At 35.0% G+C, this 18,344-nt stretch overlaps 1 protein-coding gene across 1 annotated transcript in view; it reads right to left on the bottom strand.

Moving 5' to 3' along the window:
• Positions 1-18,344, bottom strand: part of KIAA0825 (KIAA0825 ortholog) — a 252,939-nt gene that overhangs the window by 123,638 nt on the left and 110,957 nt on the right. Inside the window, exons 17-20 of the mRNA XM_054809637.1 lie at positions 11,987-12,175; positions 10,247-10,480; positions 8,158-8,566; positions 4,082-4,238 (exon numbers count right to left, since the gene is read on the bottom strand). Of these exons, the coding sequence (XP_054665612.1) occupies positions 4,082-4,238; positions 8,158-8,566; positions 10,247-10,480; positions 11,987-12,175 (989 nt within the window). The remainder of the gene's footprint in view (positions 1-4,081; positions 4,239-8,157; positions 8,567-10,246; positions 10,481-11,986; positions 12,176-18,344) is intronic.

The following is an 18,344-nucleotide window of genomic DNA, read 5'->3' on the forward strand; positions in this document are numbered from 1 at the left end:
TGTGCTTGACAGAAGTTCCTTATATTAAAGAAGAGATTACTTACTCTCTTACAAAATACAAACCTTTTTAAACATAACACCATTTTACAAAAAACAGTAAACAACCTCCATGAGCACCCATCCAACTGAAACAAATCAGAATGAGCTAAGCTATGGTTTTGAAATTGTCATCAAATTATCATGTAAATCATAATATATGTATTACATATATATATCAAAAATATATATGTTAGGTAGATGTGGAAGTGAAAAACAAATGTTTTATATGAGCTGTTCTAATGTATGATGGCTATTATGTGATTTATTTTACATGATAAAGTATACACCAATATTTAAAGTTATTTTTTGGACAGCATTAAATAGTTACTACATGACTATAAATTAATTGTTTGATGAACATGTTCAAACCAGTTGTCTAAACACAGGAAATAAATATTCTCCCACTATTCGAAGCTATTTTTAATTGTTTAAGCATTCAAAGACTAGAAGTCATTTATGATTTACATGGTAATTTTAGAAACTATACTGTAACAGACGCATGATTATTTTGGCCACAATCTTTTCTGTTTTCACTTCTTAAACTACTATGTAAATAAACCATCCTTGCATGCCAATAAAGTGTTTTGATTAAATAGAACCATTTTACAAAGAGCTAGATAATGAAACACTTACAGATCTATTTGCTGGAAGGACTACTGTGATTAAACAGTTTATTGTTATTAAAATGAAGTCCATAATGATAGGATTGCCATTGCATTGAGCAAGTACTCAAGGTGAGTCTTCGTTAAGAAGGGTGGATGCGAATGCTCCTCTTACATTGCGGTACTACCAAGATGATAAAAATTTTCAGATGCAGGTGAGGGAACATGTAAACTACCTGCCAAGGTACCCTGCGCTCCTCAGTGGGTCTTTCTAAAAGAATAATTTCATCATTGGTTTAAACTGATCCAACTGTGGTCTGGCCTGAAAGGCACAAGTTCCCTCCCAATACACAGAGACTGTAGCTGTTTCTCCCTTGTGTTGGCACTAGCATATGTTGTGAAATCAGCCAGAAAAAAGAAAGGTTTCAGCCAGATAAACAAGCCACACGATTTCTCGTACTACTAGTACAAAGGGGGGCCTAGGAGTGGGAAAGCACAAGGGCAAGAGAAAGAGCAGGACTGTCTTCTCTGCTAGTTGCAGCCAATTGTCAGAACTGCTTAACACAACCACAAAATCATCTAAGTGTATTTAAAAAAAAAAAAAAAGTCAGACCTTTTTTGCTTTAAGACAACAGCGCAATCCAGCTGTGAAAACACTTCCTAAGCCTCTATACTTTCTCAGCCTACAAAAATGTCTGGGGTTTTTTGCCATTCATTCACGACTTCATGCCATAACAAAGATTTTAAAGTCATGGTGAAGGGGGTTATTTAAAAGCTATTTCCATACATTTACCAACTTTTTACCAAGTGTATTACCTTCCATGCACACATTTTCACAAAATCTGTGGACGGCTCTAAAGCAACCCATCCCTCTGGGTGTCCCAGAGCCAGCAGAAGCAGATTCTGTTGGTTTTTCAGTAGACATATTGGAAATGAGTGTCCGTGTTTGCTAGGATTTGAACATTTCGAGTGGCACACACCTCAGCTCCCAGTACGGGCATTATTCTGTCTTGGAATACTGTGGATTTATGTTTTGACAAAGAGACTTACTCAACAATGGTAAAGGAACTCTTTAGAATAGTGCGTATTGTAGATCATGTTTCAAAAATATGAAAATAAAAAGAGATTAAATCACATTTGTAAACGTGAGCTATATCCTCTCTATCACTGACTGGGCATGAAACCAAGTAGACAGAATATTATTGAGCCTGACAGCTCAGGAGAGTTGGTTTCTCTTTGGTAGTCATTAGTCAAAAATGCTTTTAAAAATGATTATTTTTTCCAATAAATACATGAAGGACTGTAGGCTGTTTTGAGTTCTACTGTATCTATTATAGATCTTTACATCATAGCTTTATTTCCAAATACACCATCCAAGAATCTATATCCCTTTTCCCCTTCTTTTCTAAGGAAAATTATTGAGAACAACAATTTTCTGTCTCATCATTTTGTTCTCTATTCACATGCAATTATTAAGCAGTGTAGCAGAAAGATCTCCAAACTAATTTTAAGAACACGATCCCTTGATAGTCCAAGGAGTCTCCAAACAAAAGGATGGACCTTTGGGCAGATAATCAAGTCTATTTCTTGGTAGTCAGGCACATTAAACATAATCTAAGTTATGAAAAATAATATTGAAAAGTGCGTTATCATAATATCATGCTAAGCAGAAAAATGTTTTGCAATGGTTTCAAAGGCAATTTGAAGTAACACTGTTAAGTCCTTCTGTAAGTCAAGCTGGTCAGGATTTTTTTTCCTTCTTTTTTTTTTTTAAAAACAAGAGACAGTTTTTTCCATTGAGAAATGTTCTATATTTAACAAAGCTTTTACTACCTGCAGAAATTCAAGGAGAGACACCTGGGATGTGGAAATTCAGTCTAAAGTCCCTCTTCCACCCAATTCTCTCAGCCTCTTACCTCCTATTGGAGCTGCTCCACTTTGTATAAATAACCAAATACTCACAGGAGTCGGATCTTGGATCAGGGTCTGCAGAACCTGACAGGGGCATTGTAGCCCTTCAGCTACAGTATGATTCTATTTTTGACCCTAGAAGTTACAAAATGGGTTTTTACAGCAATTTCTACAAGGCGAAACAACTCCAACAGGGGAAAAGGACAGAGTTCCGTGCTGGTCTAGCAGTCTGGGGAGTTGGTTCAGCTCTGGGAGATGCAGATTGAATACAGATCTGAGCCTGTACATCCTGTCCCCTAGGTGACTGCCCTAACTACTGGATTATATGCTATTTTCGGAGGTCTTGCTCATCATCTTTTCCTCACTCCCTTGTACTTTGAGTAATCCTGAATGTGCTCCAGGTGAAAAGGTTTTGTATTACAGTAATAATTTTCACTTCAGCTCCTGAACCATTTAATTGTTTGAGATGAAACTTGAAAAGATTCTGTATTGTATTAATATTAGGTTGCCATCTCTACATACATGCTTACGTTGCTTCTAAAGCTTCCAAATGCAGATGCATAAAGGTTGATTTTAAGCCTATACTTAGGAACTAAACAGTTGATCTGATTTTCAGAAGCAGAGTGCCAGCACTGAGCTGCTCTCTATTGCCTTCATACAGACATAGCTGCCCAATCGGGGTTTTTTGCTATCAAATCCTTAAAAAAGAAAAATCTTGGCCTGCGCCTATATTTGCCTTATTTTGTCTTTTATAATAAATACGTCTGTACACTTGCAACGATCTTAGCAGCACCTGCTTATGCATTCAAGGAATAGCAATTTAGTAATTAAAGGTAATAAACAGAACTTTCTCAATTAAGCTGTGTAGATCTGTGTTATCAAGGAATTTAAGTAAACCTGTGTTTATTTCAGGGCATAAAATCAGAATGCTTTTGGTAACTTGGGGCAATTTAGCACTGCCTTAGAAATAATGAGATAATTCTTTTACATTGCCCAAATTCCATGTGTGGCAAACAAATCTGAATTTGTTTACTGTAATTTCAAAAGCACTTTAACTGAACAGAGTTATCTAGATTAAGTAAGGTTTTCATGCAGTTGCATTTACTTCCTCAGTACAGCCATAGGGTTTGTTTGGTTTTTAAATCAGAATTGATTTACCGCATTTAATTTTTCTTCCTGTAACAGTCAATTTTTCAATGCCTTGCTAATTTTTTAAAAATGTCTTTTTTTTTTTTACTGTGTTCAAACTCAGTTCAAAGTGTATCTATGGTCTGCAATACGAATCCGAAGGAAGTTTGTGAGCCACACTACTGTTCAAGTACATAAATAAAATCTACATTGTTTCCCATAATCTTTTCTGTACAAATGCAGAAAAGCCTAAACTGAATGGATTCTATTACAAGACAATATAGGATTTCATATTGACTTTAAGAAGCATTATCACCTCCTTGACTAACCCTTAGCTGCCAGCAGACGCTGCCTCAGGCCAGTACACACCTAATTGCTCGGTAAAAAGGCCGTTTCCCTACCTCATTGAGCCGGATGATGTGATAAATTTGCCTCAGGTACTCGCTGCCACCTGGTTTGTGGCAGATATCCAGGACCATCATGTTTATTTTCTGCTCAGTGAATCCAAGTGCAATACCTCCTTCCTCTAACGTCGCACCATCTACTGCAACTGAGGCACTAGAATATTGGAAAGATACAAATATTCTTAAGTTTGTATTAATATTTTGATTTTCAGAAAACTAAGACACCTAAAAAATAGGTGTTAAAACTTATAAACATTTGGCTTGCACAAGGGTTGCTGTATATACATTTCTAAAGCCTTTATACAATAATAACATAAGAAATACTTAACTTATATAACTTATATACAAATTTTAATTATTTTAATCGGAAAGATGAAAACATAAAACATTCTTTACTCTAAGGACATGCAAGGAGCAAATATTGTTTTATTTTCTTTTCTACTAGAGAAGTATCTTTGCTACTAGAAATGGCATTTGCATTCGATCTTTTGTACATTTTTCTTTGCCTGTCGCTTCACATATTAAAGCCTAATTAACATGTCAGAAAGGTAGCCATTACTCTAAGTATAGGTTAGAAGTTTTAAATTGAAGTCTTTTTCTTCCCGCTGGTACGATGGTAACCATTTCAAAGGTACCTATTTGCCACTTGTTGCACTTTTTGCCCTGCACTGTCCCTTGTTTTTCTTCTTAAAAGTATTTGTGTGAAGCTGCTACCAAAAAAATCTGAAGGTTACAGGTTACAGGCCCAAATGACTTGAAAAATGTGCATTCGAACTCTGACCATCATTAGACTGCTCTCTGCATACAAACGTAAGTCACCAGCTCTGTACTTGCTGAATACTGTACATCAATAAAGCGTTAAAAAAAAGTACTAAAACTAGTAATTTTCCTCAAATATTAGAGCTGCAACACAGATATACATACACGGGCACCTTGACACAAATGTGTCAAGAACTTGAAAGACCGACATAATATATTACCCCTTCTAAGTTATTACTGGATTAATTTAAAATCTACCAAAGAAGCATTCTGAACTTTAAAAAGCAGTATTTTATTTTTTTTAGAATTAAAACAAACAAAGACCAAAACACTTGGGTACACTCAGCTGTAAGTTGCAGTTTACTGCTGAAGTGCACCATGATTACAAAGTTAGTTCTGCTGAACGTTGCTGTTTGACCTGCAGCTCACTTAAATGCAGCACAGCTGCTGGACATTAAAGCTGATATTGCTTCCACATGCAGCTTCAGAATGTCCTACGGAGCAAATAGTTTCAAAATATAAACTATAATTTTGTTCTTTGCTGAATGGAAGTAACTGATACTCTGTTATTATGGTGTATTTTACAGAAAAGCTTCGAAGAAATTGATCTTTAAAATTAAAGCACACTTAAGGCTGATCTTTCGATGCCACGTATAGATGCAACCTGAATTTCTCGTCAAACTTCTTAGCGACTGACATTGAAAAAGTTGAGGACCTCTGACAAAGGAGTGTATCAGTGTCAGCGCCCAAATTGTATCCTTTCCTGTCCGTCACTGTGCAGGTGAAGCAGATGATTGGATTCAGTCAGCGCTATGATTAATGAGTTCCTCTCTGGATTTGGGACTGCCTATCAATCATGTCATTAGGAAAAATGTGCCCTGAAAGAGGCAGACCTCAGCCAAGGAATAACTGCATTCATCTTAATCTGTATATGCACCCAGCCAGCCAAGTCAGGGTCACCATGATGAAAAACAATAATCTTCAACTCGACAAATTACTTTGCAAAGACAGACATTTCTTTTCTTCTTGGGGCGCGTGTTCTTCAGAATCTAACGTGACTGTTTACAGCTCTGGTGCTACTCTAAAGTGAAGGTTATTTTAATGAATAGTAATGCTGGCGGGCAGTACACAAGACAGGCAACGCATACAACTGCCACTTTCTGAACCTTCCATTGAAGTTTTTTTTTTTTTAAATTTTCCTAAAAACTAAGTTAAATTTGTATGCTGCAGTGGAAGAGCTTATATAATATTTAGAATTTTTATGTAGCTAGCAGTCCCGATAACAACAATGTAACACCAAAGCAAGCCAGACTTTTGCTTATAAAAATGCAGTGCACCTCAAAGATGTTCCCAGAACTGTATACGTGAATCCCAAATAATTTTTTTTATTTCATTGTTTTTATTTTCTTCCACACACTGTATCTATTAAAAGATAAAATTTCCATAAACATTTATTAATATCTATCTATAAAAATGCATGTGCATACATTTCCCGCCAAAATCCTTTAGTAATGAAAAGGTTATACAGGACAAAATTTTACATCAACTTAGATTTTCAAATGTAACCATTCCTATTTTAAACAAATCACATACACATCACAAGTCTCCTCTTGAAAGATCTGCTTTTAGTTTAGTGATTATGTGACCATTACTTAGTTTAACTGAATTTGAATTTCAGCTTAATATGTTCATTTTATAATTTGCATTTATAATAATATTTTATCTCTACATTGCATATCTCAGCTATTTATTAACTAGAATATTTTTTCCCCAGAAACTGACTCATGATATTTCAATATGAAACAGAAAAATAAGTGTTATGACTTCTATTGCAGAAATACCAATGAAGTCAAGGGACTTCGTTTCACAACTGCATCCTATAACTACTCACTTGGAGAACAGATAATGCATTCTTCAGTTTCTTAAGTTTAAAATTAGGAGCTCTAGTCACAAACTAGTTCTCACTTTGGTTGACACCATACACAGAAAGCATTTTCCCATACTCACTTCCCACAATCTGACACCTGATGGATAATACAGCATTTCTGTGGTATGTTAGAAAAGAAAATAGAGCAGTATATTAATTTAAAATTCTCACCTTCAGAAAAAGTGCAAACACTAAAGTCTTAGTTTTTAGAGGTTATCCACAGTATTGTCTTACCCTGCATTTGTATTATTTAAGAAATACCTATTCTCCCAGTGACATTAGAAATTGTATTATGGAACCATTCTGGTAAGTATCCATTTACACATTATCGTTATGGGCTTTTTATTCTATGACTCTTTCAGTCACTGGCATCTGGCTTCAATCTTTTAATCACTGGATTAGAGCTTGTAAATTAGTTTTAAATGGAAATGTAAAGATTACAGAGGTCAATGTCAATGAGCATTGCTGATACACTATTACTGCTTAGTGCTACTCACATTAACTGACTACTCGCAGAAACAGAATACTGTCCCTTAAAGCACTGCATGAAAGTCTGTTCACTGGTGTCAGTGATTCCGACCTACTATCACTATATCCTTTGTTTATATGGACAATTACTGTCAGGATAGCAATGATTGCAATCTTCAAGAATATTCATTAAAAAAAAAGCAATCAATCTCATTAGTCAACAATTTAATTCAGTATGTCTTGTAACTCCAATAAATCTAATATTAGATAGAAAGGTGATGAATAGTATTTTTATAGAATGGTACACGACTTCAACATTAGAACAGACTGGTCTAGGAACACATTGATATGTACACAACTCCTTGAAAAATCATTATAAGGATTTAAAAAACTTGGACCTTAATGTCAAATCTGCAGGGAAGATTGGTATTTCCTCAGACAGGCACAGCAGGGTACTCTCCTTGTCCTGTTTTGATATATCCTACTTGCCCTCAGGGTTTGTTATGTTTTAAAATGAAGTATGCTTACTTTTTAATCATGCATGAACACTGAAAGCTTTTCATAGTCCCTCTTAATTTAATCACCACAGCAGAATTAATTTATAAATATATTTTGGTGCCTTCTAGTCAGTGTACCTGTTCACATTCTGAAATATACACCAACTAAATTGTCCACAAAGATGAAATCTCTAAGTAGCATGAAGACACTGTTCTGATGAAACAACCATGGTTTACTGTTTCAACAATACAACTAATTTGCAAAAACGTGCTATAAAGCCATCGATATTAAGAACTAATCCATTCCATGTAAGATCACTGTTCATCTATTTTTTTTTAAATTGAACAATAGCCATAAAGATGCCAATAATCCAGTAAAATAAGGAACAAAAAACAGCATTTGAAAAATACTATGTTCTTACCAGTCTGTGCTCAATTTTCTTGCTTTCAGCAACTGGCTTTCAATCCAGTTTGGTCTTTGCTGTTCAACGCTTTGTATAACCTTCTGGGTCACTTGCTTAGGACCACTTTTCTGTTTTCCCATAATACTTTCTAAGCACACACGAACTAAACTGAGTTTTTCTTTGCTCCATCTGTCAAGTGTTGCACCTGTTAAAAGTTCTGCAGTATTTCCATCCTCAAATATCCGACATATAATTACAATCAAGTTCCAGACAAGCAGACCAGCTTTCTTCAATTCAGCAAAGTTTCTTGACATTTTTCTCTCAGCCAGAAAAAAGAAGTACTTAATTGGGGGAGGCAAACATGCAATCACTGTAGGTAACTTGCTGATTACAATAGATACTGCCTGAGCTGCAAGCCTTGTGAAGCCTTAAAAAAAGAAAGAAAAGAAGATATGATTAACATTAACATTCTAGTTCTATCACAGCTTGCTTCTGAATGTTGTATGATAATTTCTAACTTTCATTTGTACTGAAAATGGGTAAAAAGCTTAGGTACTCAACACTGTAGCTTGACTTCTATTGTGCTTCCTCCACATAAATCCCACAAAATCTAAACAATAACATGAATTAAAAACAGAGAACCTAGAAAATTTAGAATTCAGACTGTGACTCTCAACAATTAGTCCTGCTGTGCACAGTTATTACAGAATAAATGAGAAAGACAACACCCAGGTATTCCGAATGGCAAAAAAGTGGTCTTCAAAATTCTAGTGTAATGTTTTTTCAACTTTATGAGTGGAGCATTGCACTAAGTGTCTCCGGATTACATACATTTGTAATCTTTAGTGTTCTATCAAACCCTTTCTATGTTCAAACCTACAAAACTTCAGTTTATCCACTTTCATATAAGCATGCACACTATATAGCGCTGCATTTTAAACATTCCAGATATTAAAAGTAGCTATAGAAGTAACTACAGAAAATATGCTGCTCAAAACCCAAAACATATCTAAAATGAAAAAATATACCAAAAGGTGATCCACAATACAGAGTCAAGATTATAAAAAACAAAACAAAACCCAAACAAAGAAAACCCCTGAGCCATTGCATTGTATTCTCAACTCGTATTAAAAAAAAAAAGCCAGATCTGCTCTAGGTATCACATAGCCAATTTAATTTGTCACTATGTCTGAGCCTTACCTCTCCACTTAGCGACAGCCTGAAACAACCATGCAAGTTCTAGACTAAAGTGAGATTGCAGTGAGAGTGCAGCGAGCACATTGCTGCATAAATGTGCCTCAAGATGCCGAATACGAGATATAGGGAAAGAAGGAATGGATTGATGCCCTGGCTTGCTCACAATCTACATATTCAAAACTTCATGTCAGAATATGCTACAGTGATACTACTGTATTGGAAATAATCAGGTAATATTTTGATGGCAATAAATTTATGGTGAAATGTTTCCAAAAGTTAGCCTTTTGAAATAGTGGAGGCTTTACGCACCGTACGCTATGAAAGTATATACCAGAAATCAGCTTTACCCACCTAATCACCTTCAAAACATTACGTATATAATTTCTCTTTCTACAGTTACTGTTTCAACAAACAAGCAGTAGCATATTCCATAACAGTTTCAGTGCTAATCTAACATAAATTGCTGTATTGTAAAGTTAAAGAAACTTGCTTCATTTCAGTCAACATTGTGTATCTAAATTCAAACAGTCCTGACTGAAAAGATGATAATTGAGAAGAACTGGTCACAGTCATTTCGACAAGTGCACAGACATTATGCTTTACTCTGCCTTGAATGCCACCTTACTAATGCCAGATGCTAAAAACATTTTCAGTACTATTATCATCAGTACTACAGTACTGATTATTTTAGAAAGCTTGTTTGTGTACGCATGGGTGTAAGCCTCAAGAAAGAATAATTGAATTTTAATGTTAATTACTTTTTAGAAAACCACAGGATGTTTGGAAACTGTTTTGTTCATTGTCAAACTGCAACACTCACAAACTCTAACTGTTCAATTTTGATATGTACTCATTACAGGAGTATCAAGATTTTATGACGAATTTACAAAACAGTCTAAATTTCACTCACATTTCCCAGATTCTTTTCTCTTCATTTCCCGAGGAGTGTAATTCCATTCCTTTGGAACTGTTTTCAGTAAACTTTCAGGAACTATTTGCTTGTGTTGGTATGTTCCATAGTTTTCCGTTGCCTCCCATGAATGCATCAAAGAAATTATCTGCTTCACTATACCCTTGACTGAATTAATCAAAGTCAACTTCAAGCATCTGATAACCTCTGGCTCCGACTCACCACAACTGGAAACTTCAGAAGGAAGAATTATTAAATATTCAGTAAGTGTAGTCATTTGCGTAAATCTGTTTCAGAAAGAAGTGTTTCAGAATTCTTACAGAAAGAAAAGTAAAAACATGATTCATAATAACTTAGACCTATTGGTCTGTTATAAATTAACGAAAGAGTGTAAAGCAAAACAATGTAGCATCTTGGACCATCTTAATACACTACTGACAAAAAATACAATTTAATTTATTTCCTTCATCCTCATTTCTCCATCAATATATTTCTAAAAATTTAATTGAAGTTGACCAAAGTCTTCCTTTTAATATGGAGTACATTTAATTACTTGTTAGACATCAATGAGGGAAATGGATATACCTAGTTTTTTCTATTTCCATGTCTTGATAGTATTAATGAAGTTGCGTTAGGTACCCAAACCATTACACTAGAGAACAGCAAAGGAAGAACGCTATTTTGGCAACAAAAATGCATACAAATAATAGTCATCGACAGAAACATAGCATGTTATCAGAGACTGCATGTTGAAAATAGACCATCCTAAATACAGTTATTGACATTACAACAAGTATCAATCTTCTCCACACTCTTAACACCACAGAGAATTGCAGTTTCTCCATTGCGATGGCACAGCAGAGTGCTGCAGGACATATCAGAGATGCCTTTTGACATGTTAGGCCCTTCGCTCATACTTTTGCTTGTCTGTACTTTTTGCTGATGTAAGGTTTATTCTCCTGTGCATGGCCTTTCTGGAAGCATCTATAAAACATATCTGTATTTTTCTTCCTCTTACACCTTAGACTTCTACTTTTTGCAATCCCATTTTGCTCTGAGGAATACCCGAGCACTTTTATCACCATTGTTTTCTATTTTGCGATATTCATAATTCTATTTCCCGTCTTACATTATCCCATTTTCTTCCTTCCTTTTCTTTTGAGTTTTCCTGCATTTTAGCCATCATTTGCAAGATCACCCTTCTAAACCTCATCTCTCTTTTCTGGTTGAACACTGCTTTTTCCTGGGGGTAGCATTAGATGCTATAACTGTGCGGGTGGTTCTCCCTCTCCATGGAAAATTAGGAGCCTGTCTGCCTGTCAGCAGCAGAGTCTATAAGTCCATCAGACTATGCCACCCTCAATAGGAGTCCTTCCTTTTCTTTTTCCATTCTCCTTTAATTGTTTCTTACTTTTAAATAGTGGCAAATGTCTGGAGCAATTAAATGCACAAAGAACCTGTACTGGTAGAGAGCTACAGAAACTGTCTGTTGCCAGCCTCCTGGTAAGACAGACACTTAAGGAAATCAGAATCCTGGTTGACCACACCTCTGCTTTCTTTGAAATTTTCACCACTCCTATTGTGACCTGATGGCTTGAAACACTTCAATTAAACTGTAATTTTGAAATAAGCTACCATCATTTCATCTGATTTATTAAAGTAAAAATAATATGCACAACATGTCTGAAAACTGACATGGTTTAACATCAGCTTTTAAATACTTATTAATAAATTAAATACCTGTCATATTGTATAAGCAATTCCACAACTGCTCTTTTTCCATGTAGGTCTCAAAAGCAATGCCAAGAGATTTGGGTGATAAAGTGCAGTAAGACAACACTGTGAAGATTGTTTCAATCAGAGTAGACTGTTTGTTATTTATCTGTTCTAAGAGAGAATCTTGTTCATCATGATTCAATACTTCATTTCCTTCAAAATAAACAAAAACAAGGTTACAATAATTTCCAAGTAATTCAAGTTCACAGTAATAGATAGTATTAATCAAAACAACTGCAAACTGCATCTGAATAATATTTCAAACAATAATAATACTTACAGATACTGAAGTCTGATCATCTTCTGCATAATGACATTTGACTGTCTTCCTGAATCATATGTAGCCATTAAAAGAAAGACTCAAGCATGTTGACAAACTATGAGATTTTCTTATTTAATTCAAAATGCACTCAGTATATAACTGGAATTTGATTATTTACTAAATATTAATCAGAAGCAAATTGTACTACTTCTGCAGAATCACAGTCAAAAAATGTTGGCTGCTTAACTCCTCTGATATATTAGTCACATGAAATAATAGAACACTATTTAGTTATATAAACCAAAATAAAGTAGCAGCTGCATACTCCCTAAAATGAGTTGGCTTTGGTTTTTGGTGTAAGATGGAATTGAGAAGAAATCAGTTCCTCAAAACAAAATCTCAGCCCTGCTAAGATACAGATACCTATGTGTTCAAAGATAACTCTTCATTTTCATAGATTTGAGTGGTAACAGCTTTCACAACATGTATTGCTAAATATTCTTCATAATAATTATAAAACAGTCTGCCAACTGAAGGACAATAATGTGTTTAAACCTCTCTTTGAACCAATGCAACTCAATGGTTTTGACTTGTACTAATGTTAGGGACCTCAGCTTCCCACATATTTCTGGAATATGCTTTTGATGTTAACAATCACAACAAATGACCAGAGCCAGAACCAATTAAACACTTGTAATTCAAATTTCTAGTTTGCAAAACTGCAAGTTTCTGTAAAACTGATTTAGATAAAGTTACACTTGAAAATGTCATTGTTTTATGCCAGTTTGGCTGCCCATATCTTTAGCAACCCATGCAGGAGAAAGATGGGAGAGCCTAAATTTCTAGGCTGCATCTTTCTAGTGGTTCAACCAGCCTTCAAAACAGTGGAAAATTACTGCTTTCTACTCAGCTCTGAATGACTTGAGAATGTTGTAAAATTCAAAAATCTCATTTTACTCTCCTCTGAATTCCTACAATCTCATTCACACATTATTGTAAACCATTCAGTCTAGGTAGTGTGCAACCTTAAACAGCCCATAGGATGTAGAAAACTGAAAAATGAGACCAGTGATTTCATAACCAACAAGCTGTGGGGTTTTTTTTTTCCTTTTCCCAAGGCTGGAGACAGATCAGCAGCAAGATTTTTTTTTAGTCAGCTTTTTTTCCTATGAGTTGAGTGAGCTGGCATATTTTGCTGAGACACCTTCCAATGCCAGATGCTTCTGAGTGAAGAATCAAATGGATTTCACTAATTCACTTAAACCAGTGATATGTTGTCTAATATGGATATGATAAAGAAAGAACCAAGAAAGCAGTTCAAAAAAGGAAAACACAGAGGTATTCAAATTATGAGATTTGCACTGAACTTTGATTATATTACTATAAGTATTTTTTTTAAATTCATCTAACCAAATTCTAGGGAGGAGGGTTTGCTGAGATTTTAAATACTATGTAAACTGTCTTTGCAGAACATGATGGGGAATTGCTTTGTTTAAAGGGGCTTATGACTTCAAATTAAGCCTAAATTTGCTTTATGATCGTGCCACATGGCAAGTTTGAGTCACAACTTAATAACTTTTCTAATCAACTTAGTGCTACCATTAAATTTAGATAAATAGAAAGAAGTACAAAAGAATTCTGTGGCAGTTTATACATCTATCTCCTTGTAACTAGTGTATAATACAAGCCTTGTGCTTTTAAGCAAAGATCTTCAGGAATACACTGGGAAACCATTCTGAGGCTAAACATAACAAGATACGCATGCTTTCATCAGCTTTTTCTTCTTTTACCCTGAAATAAATGTTGCCTTTCTTGTAAAAATATCTGACCCTTCAAAGCTCAAGCTGAAATGCAAGAACCTTGTGTTTTCTGACGGATAAACTGGCATGGATAATAGCTGGTTTAAATGTTTAGCTACTTGATCAGTATAGCTGGTTAAATATTATGAATTAGGAGTCTGGAGAAAGATATGTAGATATCTCTTGCCTTAGAATTTTCCTTTAACGTTTATTAGCTCACCTGTCATAACATTAAATATTCATCTTAGTTTGAACTCCGATGCAGCATTCTTGTTAATCATCACATAAGAACAGTATTTATATGATAGGCATCATACTTATTGCCCACTGATGCTTCCCTCTATATATTTCTTTTTTGCGCTCACTGCATTTGTATATCAAAAGCTAATCTGTGAAGGGAATCTAAAGCTCCTACAGGTAGCTCAAACGAGATGCTTCTTTTTCATTTTAGCAGGAATTACATCCATACACAAATACGGCTATATACTTATACTAGCTATCTGTTAAAGAAAATCTGCTGTTTGTTATCTCCATATAGCACAATGTTCCATATGCACGGAGGATGCCAAAATAAATAAAAAATATTATTAATGCTATTAATAAATCTCTTCATAAGAAAATAATGTATCTGGTGAATAACAGCTATGCCTTAACCAGTCACAATGAATCATTCTTCCTATGACAAAATAAGGCACTTAACCTCTTGGGATAGTACCATGTATTTTAAAAACATCTTCAAAGAGGCAGACTTACAAATGTAATTTATCCATATTTCTTCCTTCCTGATAGAAAAACCTCCCAGTAACTTGCTGACATTATCACACTCATCCAGCTCTTATCTGCTACTGGTGTAGCCATGAAATGAATCTTACTGAATTTAGAAAATCTTCTGTTATTGACTTTAGAATTCTTCCCTAGTGAATCCTTACAAGACAGACAAGCTATAAACACTTATGCTGCCTTTTTTGACCAAAAGAGGTAGTCAAAATTCAAATTTCTACATGCTGTTTCATTTAAGAAGAGGAACTGAAGATGAAGTAATTTCGGATACAGTTCTTTTATTTGCCAAGAACATAAAACTTCTGCTTTCTTTATAGTTTAAATCACAGTGGCTGATGAGAACATAAAGAATGCAACAAGGATATATTTTATTTGTTTATAGAATTAAATCTTTCAACAGGCACTCTGTACTACTTGCTTCCTTGCACTATATTCTCAGTGCTACTTCTGTCACTGGCCTTTTTTCTATTCTTTTTCTGTATCTCTTCTGGTGGATCATTTTACTTGTCTCTCATAGAGTTGTGCTTCTCCAATGCAATCATTCTCCACTCAGCCTTGACAGCTAGAATCTATTGTAACTTTGAATATGACTTCATTTTGGCAGAAAGTCTATTATTTTAGTTTTTAATTCCAAAAAGAAATTTTAGATCACATTACTTCTATAATGAATGAAATGCAGATCTTAACCCTACCTACTTGAATTTAGTAAAACCCAAATAATATCCCCTGTGAATCCTATGAATCCCGAATTTGTGACAACTAAAAAGCTCAACACAAGACAAAAAGACTTTAAGAAACTTTATATCATCTGCCCATAAATCACCATATCAGCAAACTACTTTTGTGCCTTTGTATTTATACCTCACCAATCCCACAGTATTTCACTCTCATTAAACTCCCTTTAGAATTTTCTCTCCCTAAACATTTATTTTCAACTATATCTGAGAAAAAAACTCCCATTAATGAATCTCTGAGTTAATGATTTCTGTGAAATCTATCTTACCCAGGTCAAATGGAAAAATCATTACTATTGGAATCCCTCCAACATTGATTCTATGGGATAGTATACTGAAATCATGGCATTCTGGTAGAAAAAATTTGATAAGGCAATATTGAATTTAGTCCTGTGGCCACATTACCTCCTTTGTATTACCCCATGTATTGGGATCAATACTGAACAAGTTACCCTCTAAAAATGCATCCAGTGTAGAGCTCTACTGTAGGAAGAAGTTCCTACCAGAAAGGACTAGGTCTTTGAAAAGCTGTCCATACGACCATGTAAATAGTCACAGAGACTATCACAAATATATCACAGAGACTATCTTCACAGTTTGTCAAGAGAAGGTATGTGATTCTCAGCAGGGCTCTGTTACAGTCCAAATGGAAATTCCTATTCAATATTTCAGAAACTCCATAAAATCTGTTTACTGTTTACTGTTTTCTTTAGCTTATCACTGGAAATTCATCAAAAGGAATACAGTATATGATTAAGGTCCCTTTTCTACTGATCTTCTAGCTAGAAGTACATCACAGCAGTAAACACATCTACCATTTCAGCACATTGGCTATGCAGGTACAGTATCCAATAAGTTTACTGGTCAGATGGATATTTTGAGGAGATGCCACTTTTAAAATAATTTTCTAATCTTTTGATGTTAGGCTACCACGATACAGTTCGCTATCATGATGAAGCTAAGAACACCTTCAGGTGTTCCGGAGTCTGTCCTCAGACAGGCAGAAGCATATAAATTCCTCTAATGTACTTACTTGTGCTCTCCTAGTGAGGACAGTGCTGCAGATTAACCCCCAAGTTTTGTGAAAAAACATGCTAGACTATATTTCCCCCAAATTGTGTGTGGTTGAACCACGGGACTAGCATGGTTGCTAGTCTTTCCAGTTGCCTGGCAGACTGTGTCTCAGGATTATTAAATCCAAGGAGTTATTACAAGGAAGTACAAAAATAATTACCTTCAAGTATTAGAAATAAAAGTTTTAAATTATTATACAGATTTAACTAATGCCAGGAGTTTTTAATGGAGACAATAGTTTATTTAGGGAATGTACATTTGCTTTTGTAATAGCTCCCTACCGTCACTAAAACTTCTGTCTGATTCCTGAGTGACGTCTATTGGTAACGTTATCACCTTTCACTGTTCTTTTAGGGTAACTTACAAAAAAATCAGTGCTATTTAACTTTAAATGCAAAAAAAAAAAAAAGACATTTAATTAAAATTTAATTAGTGCTTAAAATTTACCTTAGAAAGCCACATTATACATTGTGGCAGTTAAAGAGCTGATGGGACAAAGAATTGGAGTGGAGAAGAAAGAAGTTTCCAGTCTACAAATATATTTTCAAGTCATTTCTCTTGCCAAAATCAGTTTATAAAAGCACAGTCTTAGAAAACTCTTCATATCTATTAGTATCTAGGGAGTTGGTTGATACTGCACAACAGAGTTTTATTTTCTCAGTGGAAATCCTCCTCCCTTCCCCACCTTGCTTATGTGTGCAAGGTAAATTATCTCTTTTTGAAGCAACTCACATTTCTTTGGGTCCAATTTCAGATCTGCAGCCTTAAACTTATCACAGACTATTTGCAAATGTTACTATCAGTTCTTATTTCAAAGTTTTAGTGGGGAGCAGGATATCATCTAGGTTTAACTGTACAGGCTACACAATACCCTCTTCCGTTAAGTGTCTCAAAAATGCATTGTGCAAGCCAAAAGCATCAGGTGAAACTGCCAATGGCCTTGACCATTGTGAAAAAAACTGTGAAAGCAGTTTTCTTTCAGTTTATCTCCACATGCCAGTATTCACTTTAAAGTTGTGTTTAGCAAATGAAATTAAATCTCTGTAACAAGTGGAGTCTCCTGTATTCGTTGTAAGGAATGAGATTTTTTTTAAAAGGAATACATTGCTTTTTCTATTGTACATCATTAACTTGGTGCTACCACCTCTTCTTCTTAAACAAAAGTATGTATGAGGCCCAAGAACTGATTGAAAGCCTCAGATGTGCCTTGTTGACAATTTCTCAGTGACTTCTTTCTCATCTGCTATTAGTAAATGGCAAGGTGTCCGTGGACTGACGAGGCTCCCTTTGGTATTAATCCTGTGTTGGGCCAGTGTAATTCAATAAAGCTATTATTTCTTGCTTTATTATGCAAAAAATGATTCTTGGTTCCTGGAAATAAAGACTTAACTGAGAAGTGACAGACTACTCTGTTGGCATGCTATGCAATTCGAGCAAGTCTAGCAGAAATTCTGAGTTCACTTTCACCCTTCCTGTTTTCACATCAGCATCTGCCGGATTCAGGAACCCATATGATGCCACCACCACTCTCTTCATTCGTCTATTTGTTGTTTGTCAAAATAATAAATTTCTGTTTCATATCCATGGGTGATAAAGCAATCCTGGTAAAAGATTCCATCAAGAAAACTGCAAAACTGTTTTGTCAGAAAATTAACCAAGTACCAGCTACCTTC

This window comes from Grus americana, chromosome Z (assembly GCF_028858705.1).
Source record: "Grus americana isolate bGruAme1 chromosome Z, bGruAme1.mat, whole genome shotgun sequence".
Classification (NCBI taxonomy): Eukaryota; Metazoa; Chordata; class Aves; order Gruiformes; family Gruidae; genus Grus; species Grus americana.